The 14532-nt window shown below is 32.8% G+C and overlaps 1 protein-coding gene across 1 annotated transcript in view; it reads left to right on the plus strand.

Annotated features, from left to right (window-relative positions):
- LOC129751327 (uncharacterized) overlaps nucleotides 1–14532 on the plus strand; it is a 197142-nt gene that overhangs the window by 80523 nt on the left and 102087 nt on the right. Inside the window, exons 6-7 of the mRNA XM_055746771.1 lie at nucleotides 10–177; nucleotides 10463–10544. Coding sequence (XP_055602746.1) covers nucleotides 10–177; nucleotides 10463–10544 — 250 coding nt within the window. The remainder of the gene's footprint in view (nucleotides 1–9; nucleotides 178–10462; nucleotides 10545–14532) is intronic.

Consider the following 14532-nt stretch of genomic DNA (forward strand, 5'->3'; position numbering starts at 1 on the left):
CAATTGCAGATATTCAACCACCTGATCCTGCACCGCCCGAGGTACCTCAACGAGCACATTCACTGTATAGCACCAGTAAAAGCAGCATGTCAATTAGGAAAAAGTCGGACTATGTACTCAAAATCGATAAAAACGGCGATCAAACGCACGAAGAATACATTCCTTCCAGCCAGCAAGGTAAACATACTGTTTTATAACAAAATAGGATTCGATGATGTTCAGCATCCAGATTCAGATGCTTTGTACAAAAGTACCAACACGAAACAAGCGAAAACTCTAAATTGCCATAATTGAACGATTTTTCCCATTTTTTTTGTTACTTGTTATAAAAAAAATTGTCTCTTTTGAGTTTGTGTCATTTTAAATCATTTTAATATTTGACTTCTTACCTCACATTTGATTTAGCTTTTAGTGTTTTTATTGTCTTAGTTGTTTTTTTTAATCTTGTTTTTGTTATTTTTGGTCATTTTTAGTCTTGTGTTTGTATTTCTTTTTGATTTTTAGGAAATTTTTATAATTTTTGTTATTGTTGAGTGCTTTATGCAGTTTTAATTATTTTTGTTGTTGTTATTTTTCAGTTCCATTACAAGGTATCAATACGTATTTTTAATGTATTTGTAAAGATTATATTGGATTATATTGGCACGGGGAGGATATGATACTATTGTTTAAGAAAACCGTTCAAATTTGTTACATGTAGTAGATATTTTAAGTCAAAACAGTACAGCTCACGCAGAAAAAACTATAGATAGGGGAGATGGGGGCATAATGGCCACCTTAAGGAAACCGGTTATTTAACCATAGAAAATAGCTATAATATGGAGGTTACATTATTGTTTCGTGTTCAGACACTTGAAAAGCCTATTCCCTAACGGGCTGAAACGTGAAAAACTAGATGAAAACGTTAAAGAATGCATTTTAAAAAATTTTGCCAAAAGCTGAAAACCAGCCACTGTGGAGGCATAATGAGAACCCCCCCTGAGGCAGTATGAGCACCATTAATCAGGGCAAGATGTGCGTTTTCTGCCGGGGAATCTAGCAGCGAATTCAATTCGATGAAGTCAGGTGAGTCGTAGATTCATCAAACAAAGCAATAACAAAATAATCTAGGTCTGTTTGTAGAATACAAACAATTCACGCACGCTCATACATTAAGTGCTTTGTTCGGAGGATGATGCTACTAGCCGTATAATGTAACAATAAAAAAATCGATCATGAATTGTGAATGGAAAAAAATCACCTCCAACAGAAATCTAACTCTAGTCTTTTGATTACCTCTCCGACACCTTACCAATAGGCTAAATTGTCGGATGAAAACTAGTCAAGGTGTGGCGCTATAAATCAATTTTAATTTGCTGCTAGATTCTACGGCAGAAAATGCTCATTATGCCTCGATAATATGGTGCTCTATATGCCCCTAGTCAACAAATTTAAGTAAAAACGTGTTTTAAAATTGATAAAAGTGAAAAATCAAAAATTTTATGATGGTAAAATTTGAGAAACAATGTGTACATCATGTTGCAGTGCGTACATTATAGATCAAGGTTATTTTAAGATCATGAGAGCTTATTTCGTGGTGCTCAAAAATTATAATATTTTCGTAACTTGAGAACCAAGCTAGTTTTTTTTAATTATCTCTGTAAAGATGATAAGGAGATTCCTTTTTTTGTGAAAAATTAATACTATAAGAAGTACGAAACAAATCCTCATGAAAATTTATTTAAGAAAATACGCACTTTCGTAGAAAAGTGTAGTTCTCATTATGCCTCGGGTGCTCGTTATGCCCTCATCTCCCCTATATCAGGTAAATTACGCGTCTACTTGAACATATTTTTTTTTTCTCGAGGGATTTTAAGCGTCATTATTTGGTTCTGACCCGAAAATACGATCAAGCCAACCATCAAAATATCCGATGCGACTGTCACGTCAGTGACCTTCAGTTATGTTATATGGGTTATGTTTCTTGATTGACAAAAGCCTTCGAAAGCAGTACTAGTGAATTGTCACTTATTAAAGTTTGTGCGAATCCAAAAGTGGAAAAAAAATCATCAAGTGCTTGGGCAACGTGTTCTGCTGTTGTTTGACTCATTCTCTTTATTTCAATCCAACGTGAAAAGGCATCTATCATTATTAAAAAAGTTTTATTGAACTTATGAAAAAAATCAATGTGGATGCGTTCTAACGGTTGCGATGTTTCTGACCAATTTCCATAAATTATTGGAGATCTATTTGTTTTTAGAGTTTGACATTTCTTACAAGACGACAAAAAATTTTTCGATGTCCGATTCCCTCCCAGTACAAATAAAATCTCGCTATTTGTTTCATCTTTTGCAATCCCCTATGATTTGCATGTAATAAATGCAATGAGGGTAGTTTCAAAGAGGATGGAATAACTATTCGTTCCCCAAACAACAGACAGTCGGATTCTAAGTTAAGTTGGTGTCGTTTTGCAAAATAATTTTTAAGTTGTTTTTTTTTTACATGACTGGGCCATCCATTTTTTGTATACTTTATAACTTCTGATAATAAAGGATCTTCTGCTGATTTTTCCCTTATTAATTTCGAGTTGATATTCAAAGTTTTGTTATCAATAAGATAATTTATGTTATTGAAAGAACTTCGATTCATTTCTTCAAGATCGGTTTGGCAAGGAGTTTTATCAAGTGGAAGCCTTGATAAACAGTCAGCTATGAAGTTTTCCTTTCCTGGTTTGAAAATTACATTATAATCAAAAATTGATAATCGAATATAGTATCTTTGGAGCCTGTTAGCGATCACCATAGGTCCACCCTTTTGCCGCTAAAAATTCCCATTAAAGGTTTGTGGTCAGTTATTATGGTAATTTTTTGACCAAGAACATATTTATAAAATTTTTCCATTGAGAAAACAATGGCTAGGGCTTCTCTGTGTAAAATGGGATAGTTTTTTTCTGCCTTTGTTAGACGTCTAGATACAAAAAATACTGGAAATTCAGCACCGTTAATGTTATGACTTAATACACCTGAAATGCCTTCGTCGCTTGCGTCGCATGTTACGGTTATTGGTTTATTAGGATCATAATGGGTTAAAATCTTGCTACTACAAATGGCAATTTTACTTTTCTCAAAAGCATGTTGCCATTCGTCGCTCCAAACCCACGGTTGATCTTTAGTTAACAGATTGTGTAAAGGTCAGGCGCGGTCAAGGTAATGAAATGTAGGGACATTTTTTTATTTTCACTAATATCCCTCATATGCCTAAATTAACATGAGCTAATTGTGATAAATTTTGTATTTGTTGCAAAATCTGAGCTTCTAATTCTTCATTATGTTTAAAATTTTATTGGAATTTAAAATTCGAAAAAGTCCAATAGGGGAGTGAATATTGTTGTTATACTGAAATACTTGATTTTTTTCTTCTAAATCATATATTGATTGCCTTTACCATGCAGTTTCTTTTTTATTCTGTTAGATAGAAGAAAACAATAAAAATACTCAAACTAGATACATAAGTATGAAATCATAAGATTTCCAATTTCCTTTAATTTTCATAAATTACTATCATGTTTAGTGGATTTACAGATCTTGGTCATTCGAAGAAGTAAAAAAAAATCCTTTGGACTTTAAGTTTTAAATTGCCTTATTAGTAAAAAATTAAAATTGTAGTCACATTCTCCATTGGAGTGATCAGTTTTCCAGTAGGCGCTTAAGAAACGTGTGACTTCAATTGACAGTCTTTGGTTCCTTCTAGTCTTTCTGTTTGACACCAATATTTCACAAAATAAATTCAATCGTAATATACAATATGTTGAGGCCGCATGACATCCATTTTCGAGGAAGATTCGTCAACGGAAAGTTCTTCATTAGGATTTTTCTTTATACTTCCAAATATCTTAAAAACCGAAGGAATCGGGACAAAATATTATAATAAAACTTTACTTCAAGAATAAAATGCTAAGACGAATCTGAAATTCAAATAAAAATAAGAATTTTCAATTCTGTATTATTTTTTGTTTATAGTTGGTGTATTGGTAAGTTTAAATCTTTACAAAGTGATGTTTAACTCATTCCAAAATCCAATGCAGTACTTTTCTCACTTGCGTTTACAAGGAATTCCTAATTAGATTCCAGAATAACAATTGAGATTTTTAATCACAGTAAAGATTCTCTTGTACGAATTCATCTCTCCCTCGATTTAACATCATTCAAATAAATTATGAAACTTCAAACTAACCTTTATTAACAAATACCAAAAAAAAATTAGATCCAATTTAATTTAATTTGGTTTGAAATCTATCACACCAAGTATTCATATAATGGATAACCGTAAAAAGATCATATACATACTACAAAACAGAAATTGAACATGAAAATTTCAAATTTTAATAGTTACAGTTTAAATTTTAAAACCTTTTAAAGATTTCTAAATTCAAGTTAATGCGTTAATAAAACATAAGAGATTTCAGTGCAACAATAAATCGAAAGATGAAATTGTGGGCAGTGTTTGTAATTTTCGCGTTCCCTATGAGTTTTTAGAGCCAAAAAGAAATATAAACTATTTATAAAAGCTGTTTCAATATGAAGGAATTGGTGTTTTGAGAAAGAGATTTAAATTCATCTTCATAACTCAAAATCTGCATTCACAATTATAACATAAGGAAACAAAATTCACATTTTCCGGGGTGCGAATAATTTGAAAACTGACTATGATTTATTTAGTGGTACTGAATGCAAATTTATATTTCTATCTGCTCTGTTTTTCGGTATAACTTTTGAAAATACATGGTTTAATAAAATTCATTGAAAAAATTGTGCACTTTTTAGCAAAAGTTAACAGTATCGAAACGATTTAGAAAAAAAGGTTCTAACTTCATGATCATTTTTTTTGGAGACTGTGAGTAATTTACCGTGATTTCTGGACGACAAAATTATAGAATTAAGAAAAATGTTAAATTTATTCTATTCAAATCGTTGTTTTCTAGGAACGAAATCTGTATCGTTTTTTTCTGAAATTTGCCACTTAGTGGCGTTCTTTCCTAATATCTGCATTTGTAAATGAATAAAAGATAATTTATAGATTCATACTAATGATTCGTTGTTCATGTAGGTAAGTTGCTTCATCATTAATCGATTAAGCTCTAAACTTATTAGTTTTCTGACAAAAAATCTGATAAAAAAATCGAGTAAAGGACGCAAAAATTTACCAAAATCATTTAGTCTATTTTTGATTTTTCCCTTATGGATTAAAACTTTCCCGTTATCAGTCGATTATTTTTTCGACAACAAGGCAATCCATCAAGCTAATATTCGAAAAAGCTTTTTGTGACATTTGACTCATACTGCTGGATTTCAAGAACTACACCAATTATATTGCCGAAACTGCTTCCAGCTCATCCACATAATAATTTTGAAATTTTAAGTTAAAATCCAGTTTAAGATTTGATACTTAATATTTGAAAGTTTGGCTATTTCAATTGTAATTGATAAATACTCTTCACTAAACTTACCCTTCATGGCTTCATTCCATGTTTTTTTATTATAAATCAATGTCTTTTCAAGAGTTTGGAATTAACAATTACATACATACATGAAGAAAAAACGATTTTTAACTTTTTTTTTTATAATTTATTTGTTGCTTTTTTAATTTGTTTCTGTACAATTAAAATTGAAAATTTTGTATTATAACCTGAAATTCAGCCTGAAAAGAGCAAATCAATTAAAATTAAGTTCAAGAAGCTTCATACTTCAGTGTCTGATTTTGATAATCTCATTTTCAACTAAATTTATATTTAGAGTGTTGATTTTTTTATTTTGAGAATTTGAAAAATCAAAACCAGAATTTCGAAAGGAGATTGTGTTTCCAAATTTAAAATGATATTATGAAATTTCCAAATCACTATTCAGTAAATTAATCCAATGAAAAATTTAATCACCGATAATGAGTTTGAAATCCATAGCGATAATTAATAAAAACTTATCTCAAAAATATACTTTTTGTTTGGCCTAGCACTAATATTCAGAAGCCCAACAACGTGTGAATAATTTTCATTTGTAAAATGACATTTATTACAAGAAATTCTTGAAAGATCTTTTAAAGTGACAATTTCAAACTACCAGGTATACGAATTATGACAATTTTCTTTTTGTTAACATTCTTTTGCAGTGAATATTATAGATTTGCTGGTTGTTCTATAATTAATGAAAAGGGTTGTTAAAAGATTTCATAATTTTTCTCTTATTTCATATTTTTCGAAATACAACTGATTTTGTTCAGTGAAATAGAAGTGGGGGAGGAGGAGCAGTGTGCAGTTATATTGTACTCACTTGAAAGTGACAACCCTCAACGCTCCTCTGCCACCCTCCCCCTCTTTTCGCTTTTTCGAAATGATCGTTTTTTCAACAGATATTACGTTCCTTCATATCGACTGATTTTTGAAAATTTGGAAAATCACCCCCCCCCCCCCCCCCCAAGAGCCAACTGTAGGACCGCCCCTGGTAAAGGTGCTAAAGTAATGTTAAGCTTTGGTACAAATTTTATGTAAAAATTAATCATGCCGAGAAAAGCTTTCAGTTTTTTAACGCAAATTGGCACTGGCACGGCTGAGATTGCTTTCACCTTCTCCGGATTTGGAGCCACACCACCTTCCGAAAGGATGTGTCTCAAATATTTTACACAGGGAACAAACCACTGGCATTTTTCGGAATCAATTTTTACATTATATTGAACTAATTTCTTTAACACCTTTTCTTTTATTTTAAACAATTCAGCGTCGAACTCGGCCCAAATGAGTATGTCATCAATGTAAGCTTGGACGTTATTTATTCCTGATAAAATTTGATCGATCACAGATTGGAAAATGGAACTTGCTGGTTTAACACCGTATGGTAATCGCCGATAGGCAAAAAGACCCTTATGCGTGTTGATTACAAGTATTTTTTTTTTGTTTTCTCTGATACTACTAACTGCTGATAAGCCCCCCTTAAATCAATAAGTGCAAATTTCTTAGCTCTACTTTTATTTGTTATTAGATCTTCAATGGTAGGCAAAGGATAATGATGAGTAGTTATATAAGGGTTATCCGTTTTTGACCCATCCATGCATACGCGAGAGGCCCAGTCAGCGTATTCAACTTTTTCGAGAATTCCTTTAGACACCAAAGCTTCCAACTGTCTTTCAACTTTTTCTCTATGTTTAAACGCTACCGCATAAGGTTTATGAATAATTGAAATTGCATTTTCACTCATTTTTATGTCAACTACTAGGTACTTCTTTAATGGGTTCGGAGATATCATCATCGAAAGCTTTTGCATCAGGGGGGTGAGGACAAGAGAGACGCCTGTGGCAATGATGTCGTCGCGACGGTATCGAACATTTCGCACCAGGGGGGTGAGGACAAGAGAGACGCCTGTGGCAATGATGTCGTCGCGACGGTATCGAACATTTCGCACCTTTCGCACATTTCGTGCACCGTCGAACTTACAATATTGTTCAAATTGTTCAGGGTTCAGTAAAAGCTCAAATTTACTCATGTAAACGTTACTTTAAAATTCTGCAAAAAATCATGGATGAGTTTTGAACCAATACAAAGCTTTTAAGACCCCAGGGTTTGAGAAATGCTCCCAAAGTTCAGACTGTAGCCCCACACAACAGTTATTGTTCAGCCTCACAATCCATCGGGACGCCTTACAATCCGTCGGGACGGCTAACCATCATGACACGCGAGAATACACAGGCATCTCTCTTGTGCCCACTCCCCTGTTCCCAACCAAATAAATTACTTGTTCGTCTTGGAAATCAATATTGGTTGAACAAAATTCGAGGTCTAGTAAAGCATCAGTGATATTTGAGAACTAACTCTCAGATTGTTTAATGAAGACTAGGAAAAAATTGCCAAATGTACCAGCTGTTGATCTATTTTAGTTGAGAAATCACCTACAGCCAAATCAACTTTACATAAACGTTAGTTTGTTCGTAGTAATCGATGTTGATTAAACAAAATTATGGGTTCAACCAAAAATCTGCGATATGGAAGAGCGAAGAGCCAACCATACGAATTTTGATAACAAATAGTAGAGTTTTTTATCCGTGTTTGAGATTTGATAGCGAATTCCACTACATGTTTAAAAGTCAGCAATACTGTTTGCCATACACTAAACCAGTGGTTTTCAAACTTTTTTCGCTCACCGCCCCCTTTTGTTAAATTTCCGAGCTCAACGCCCCCTGAGCAAATTTTCAAAAATTCTTTAGAAAAAATGTATGTTGAGGTCGTTAAAAAACCGTAAATTTCGGACATTTTATTGTAGTTTAATTTGAAAAGGTTTAATGAAGCACAAAAAAAGAGTTATAATTAATTTTAGGAGACTGAAAAGCCAACACATAACCTATCAACTGTAGAGCATAACAGAACTTAAAATTCATCAAAATAAATTGCTTCAATCCTCGAGAAAAAAATTGAAAAAAAATGAAATCATAGGACCAAGGGGGTATCCATAAATTACGTAACGCTCCTAGGGGGGGGAGGGAGTAAGGTCGATCGTTACGAATTGTAACATAGGGGAGGGGGGGAGGTATGCTCATCGTTACGTAACGGTTTTTTCCTTAAAAATTTCAGTTTCATCGCAGCTATTTTGATGTCATGCAATTTTAGCAGAATGATAAGCAAACCAAAATCAGCTTAAAACTTGTCAGCTTCAATATGATTGAAAGGGAATTGTAACCTTTCCTTTTTAATGATTGTGAGATAGATTCCTTAAAATGTGTATTGAATATCCGTGAAATATCCGTTGGAGAATCGAAAATTGGGTACATTTATCCCCAAGAACTCAATTCAACCTTAAGTGTTATTACTAAGTGGAGTATATTTTGCGTAGCAAATTATGCTCTTTGAACAAAATAAAGTAAACAAGGTAGATCATCCGTTTTCAAGCACCGAGCAACTCGTAACAAGACATTCAATGAGTACTAAGTAGCGATTCTGATCGATGATATTAATTCCGTTTTAAAGAACGTTAAAAAAAAATTTCTTTTTTGGACCTTCGAAAATTAGTACCTATTTTAAAACATGAGAAAATCGGAGGAGGGGGGGGGGTTATTATCAGCGTTACGTAATTTTCATAGGGGGGTACGTCAAAGCGTTACGATTTGTGACATACGGGGGGGAGGGGGTCAAAAAAGTGCGTTTTTTGCGTTACGTAATTTATGGATGCCGCCCAAAACTTGAATTGAATTTGAAAAAAAATGTAATTAAACACCCATCTGAATTTTGGTAAACCAAATTCTTTTTCAATTAAATTTGCCATTATTGTTCGCAAAACAATCACTGATGATTCGATGAAATAGCATAAAAAGTATTATGCATAGTTTTATTTCTTGATGAAGTTATTTATTTATGAACAAAGATTTGAATGAATGATGAATCTCAAATAAGATTAAATAAAAAGGAAATTTTAAACTTTTCTTTACGAAAATTGTTGACTAAATTTGATAACTGTTTAAAGTTTAGCAGTATTTACGGGTCTAAAAATTTTACATAGGTTCTAACAAATGGATTTGGACATTAGAAAAAAAATCGAATAAGTATTGATGTTTAATCATGAAAAAATGCAGAGTATCACTTTTTTATCAATTGAATTAAATATCAACAAATCATAACTGTCAAGTATTGCCATCCAAAATGTATGCTTTTGAGTATTACCCAAAATAACTTACATAACCAGATGAATATAGAAATTTCACAATAAAAAATGTGTCTGTTTTGAGACCTGCGGAGGCAAAATCACATATATATAACTCTGTTAACTAACAGATATTTTTGTAATTAACCTAGTTTTCAGAGTTTGGTTTGGTTTTCAGAGTTCTTCAATGTCGTTTCATTGTTGGGTGTTGAACGTACTCGTTTTCATTTAAATTCTAATTTGTTTTGTAATTCGAGAAAATGTGAACTTTAAAATTAACCCCCTGAGCCCATCCAATGCCCCCAAATTTCAAAGTTGCGCTCACCACCCCCCTAGAAGCTCTAAACGCCCCCAAGGGTGCGGTAGGGTCCACTTTGAAAACCACTGCACTAAACTATGTGTGGCCAAGATTTTCACCAAAATTGACTTATAGACTGTTCCAGAAATTATAAGCACACCTATATTGTTTCTTTATCAAAGTTACGAACCATGGGCTTTTTATGTACATCGAAAGAAAACCCGTTTGAATAAATTCGGAGGTCTTTAATAGTCGATCATTTGGCCCGAGGGCAATAAAATTTTTTAATTCAAAGGATCCCTAAATATTTGCAAACATGCTTTCCTTTCATATACAAGATAAGCCCACATACAAACCCATGATGTGAAATTTTCATAAAGAAATTAAGTTGCTGCTGTCCGTTAGATTCAAAATAAGGCTATTTTGGTAAAAAATTTGGCTATCCATGCCCTAAACTAAAATGTTCCAACTTACTAAATAATCATTAAACTTATGTCCATTCAATTTGCAGAGTGCTTGCGATCATCGAGTCCCAATAATATTGGATATCATTCGAGATCTCCCACATTTAACGATTCCCAGCAGAGTAACAGGTAAGTGAGTCGTAATGGTATTTTCAAACTACAATCGAATAAATGTTTGAATAAAGTGTTTCACAGAAAATACAATGATAAAATGAAACTTTGTCTTAGCACTTATGGAGTTTTCGTAGTCCTAGGCAAATGTGGAAGTGAAAACTTCTGATTTCACAATGAAAATCCTTCCAGAATGATTTTGTTTCAAATCCTCCGATTTGACAAGATTTGCACCATTCTGAATTTTATTTTCAATAACACTTATTTACAGCATATTTGAACCAAGTTAACTGAAGAGCTTCTTAAATGTAAAATCTGGCGCTCAATCCGAAAAAAGAATTTAAAAAAAATCTCAGCAACACAGTTTTTGAGTTATGCTTGAAGTATGAAATTTTGCAGGCTTACAAAAGTACATCTTACATCTACATAAATCCAAAAATCTCAGGCTACAAACATGAATTTGAATCTATTTTACATATTAAAGGGTACATATTGAAGGTGAATCATCTGATTTTCACTTTCACTCATAACCAAAGGTATTGCAGATATTTAAGAATTTATGATCGAAAAAAACGATAACAAAACGTATTTTTTTAGAAAAAAAAAAACATTTTCATCGACGATTTTCAACATTTTTAAAATGTTTTGGGCCAGATCGGGGCATGGGGAGAGATCGCGCAACAAGCCTGAAATGTGTATGGAATAATAACATATATTGTTCAGCAGGAATATAATAAACCCATTTGCCGCTAATAACTTTGATCTCTAACGACCGAAGTTTTAATTATGACAAATAATTATTTAATCTCAAGACCAGCATTTCGATTAAGGTAACGATAAAAAGATATTAAGTTTTAAAAATGAGCGTTTAAAGGGTTAATGTATGATGTATGATGTGAAGTAAGCTAATATCCTATGTAGCGTGGCACAGCCCGTTTGCAGCCAACTATTCGCACATAACACTCGATCTCGATTTCAAACTCATTGACTAAAAATGCCTTTGAGTGGACTATTTCAAGGGAATGAGTGTACAAGTAGAGTAACCTGTACTATTCTGTGGGGTAAGGATAATGGGTCTCCACCGAAAGTACAATTTATTGACAATCAGCTTAGCTTAGCTTAGCTTGATGACTACTCACATCCACCATTGATCATTGAACGCGAAATGCTTTAAGCACTTTGAATGAATATTTAATAATAACGCTCTACAAAAACAAATGCATTTCGGATTCCATGATCGCTGGCTTGGCTCAGTAGAACTAGTTCCACATCGCCAATGGTTGCTACTCCGTGATTGACCGAGGTCATCAATTTTGTACAAAGGTCAAAAGAATGGTACTTGGGAATAGCAGCTCATTCTCAATGCACAAAACTGATGCTCTCTCTTTGAACATCAATAACGGCGCCGGCCACGTCCTAGTAGTCAATAGATAGATAAGAAAGATAGAGAAAAGGATAAAAGAAATAAATTTGTGCTTTAGGACCGAGGTCACCTCTGCATCCTAGCAAATAATTTTGTTTGGAAGTTTGGGGAAAGGGATATGATCTGGGGACACTTTTGACGAGTGTTTTGATCCTTCAGGGTGCCGAAACGTTTGATTAATTACTACTTCTTTAAAAAAAATACATTATTTTTTCTCAAATCACTATGACACGAATTTTTCATTTGGCGAAATAAACAATGTAGTTTCTTTTTGTCTTATAGATTTTTTCCAATAAAACACATTTGAAGTGATCATTTAAACAAATTAAAAAAAAAACGTTTTTCTCTTAAATGGTATACTGTTAAGAAAGATTATGATCCATCCAAAAATAAAGATGTTCCCGAACAACTAGAATATTTTTTTTCCATTTGAACGCTTCAACATTTTATAGTTTTTCATTTGGTCACGATGAAAATTTATTCTTTTTGAATCAGTTTATACATATGAAGGTTGACCTCACAAAAACTGGTACCTACATAAAAATAAAAAAAATCTCATGAATATCAAAAAAAAAAATATAATACCTTTTTTTTATTACTTTGAAGATGATAAAGGTCATAGGTGTGAAAAATATAAAAAAAAATTTAATGTCAATTATTTATCAGAGAAAATTATGGGAATACTTACAGTAGTTTTTAATTTGGAAAACACTGATTTTGAAATTTTGCTAGTAAAAAAAAACTAGGCCAAGGTATTAATTAAATAAAAATTATATGAAATACTAATTCAAGACTCATCTATGATTATGATCTTAAAGCACAAAAAAAATTAATACTCAGAATCGCAATAGTGTTATAGTGCAATGGATCGATGGATGAAGCTATTTTACAGAGAGATGTCGCCACCAGAGTGTAGAGCTGTCAAACCTCATGTCAATGAAAACGGCCTGCGTAACATTTCATATGGGCGAAACCAGCAGTTGGCTCTAATCGAGAAAAATGTATTTGAGATTTCCGAACATATTAGAAATACCTATTAAAAAATCAAGCACTATTTCTATAAAAACTTATGCTAATTATTCGATTATTGTTCGTTGAACATCGAAAATAGTGCATTTTTCAGTATGTTTTTGATATTTGAAAGTTTTGCCCAATCTTGTTTTTTATTTCAGTTTTATCTGGAGGATTTCCTCATATGATCGGTCGTTTTTTATCGATTTTGCAAATGCGTACTTGATTTGAACCTACTCGGAAAACTAATAATATGCCATTTTACCGTAAGGTGATGTAGGGTAAAAAAAGATAGGTCATCTTATGTGTTTATGTTATAAATTATTAATTTGGAATAAGCGAATCTTAGTTCTTATAATCTAATAAACTAGCCCCTCATGACCATAATGACTAAAATTTTCATTTCAAGATTCTCATATTTTGTTAACTATATACATAATTCCAATACGACCAACCCAAAAATCTTACTTTTTATTGTACCGCCATCTGTTAGCAGCAATCGGTTTGTTTGAAAATGCGAAAGATGGCATTGCTTTTTCCCTCTATCGGTAGAATAATTCAGAAGGCCCTTAAATTATTCCATAGTGTAGCGAAAGATCGAAAAAAATATTGTAAATTTTGACAAATCTTAGATCTGTGAACACACGCATATTTCTGTCATATTGGCAACCATGTCATAAAGTATTTCTATTTAAACGAAATCGAACTTATCGAAAGCGTTTGAGAAGTGAACTTCGAAAAAGCTACACAAATTTCGATAAGATTGGACACGAACCTAAACATATACGATGCGTGAAAGTAGGTATGACATGCAAGATTGTATACAAATCTAAACGAAGGAAATGCTGCTACTTTGGAATTTTTTTTATGAAATTATTAAAAGCATTACTAAATAATAGATGAAAATATCGAAGAAAACTGGTACTTATCTTATATTAGATGTTCGGTTCAAAAGAATCTCTCCGGCCAATTTGATCATTTCGGAAGAAGATGCAGTTCGACGATTCGTTGAGTAAAACTAGCGCCACTTGTGGTAGGATTCCGAAACTTTCCTTGCGAAAGCTTCCTTCAACAGGCCGCGTCATCAGAAAACCAAACGTTGAACATTGGGAATTTTCCTTTGATTTCCGCTTATTACGCAACACATTTTAAAAAACTTTACACAGCTTTTGATTATAATGCAAACACATGAAAAGTTCTATAAATCACACAATTTTCGATATTATTAGACTTAGAAAGAAAAACCGTGGCAATCAATAAACAGTGTTGCTAGCCCTCCCGAACTTGACTGAATTGGGCTTCGAAGTGCTCGGCTTTGCAGATGACATAGTAGTCATAGTACGAGGTAAATTCGACTGCACTGTTAGTAATAGGATGCAAAATGCCTTAAATTACTGTCTAAAATGGTGCAAAAAAGAAGGACTTAACATAAATCCCTCAAAAACTACAATAATTCCATTCACAACAAGAAGAAAAGTTGATATAAAGGAATTAACCTTGAATAATCAACCCATAGCACTAGGAACTCAAGTTAAATTTCTTGGTGTTATTTTTGACCAAAAGCTGAACTGG

Source organism: Uranotaenia lowii, chromosome 1, assembly GCF_029784155.1.
Source record: "Uranotaenia lowii strain MFRU-FL chromosome 1, ASM2978415v1, whole genome shotgun sequence".
In the NCBI taxonomy this organism is placed as follows: domain Eukaryota; kingdom Metazoa; phylum Arthropoda; class Insecta; order Diptera; family Culicidae; genus Uranotaenia; species Uranotaenia lowii.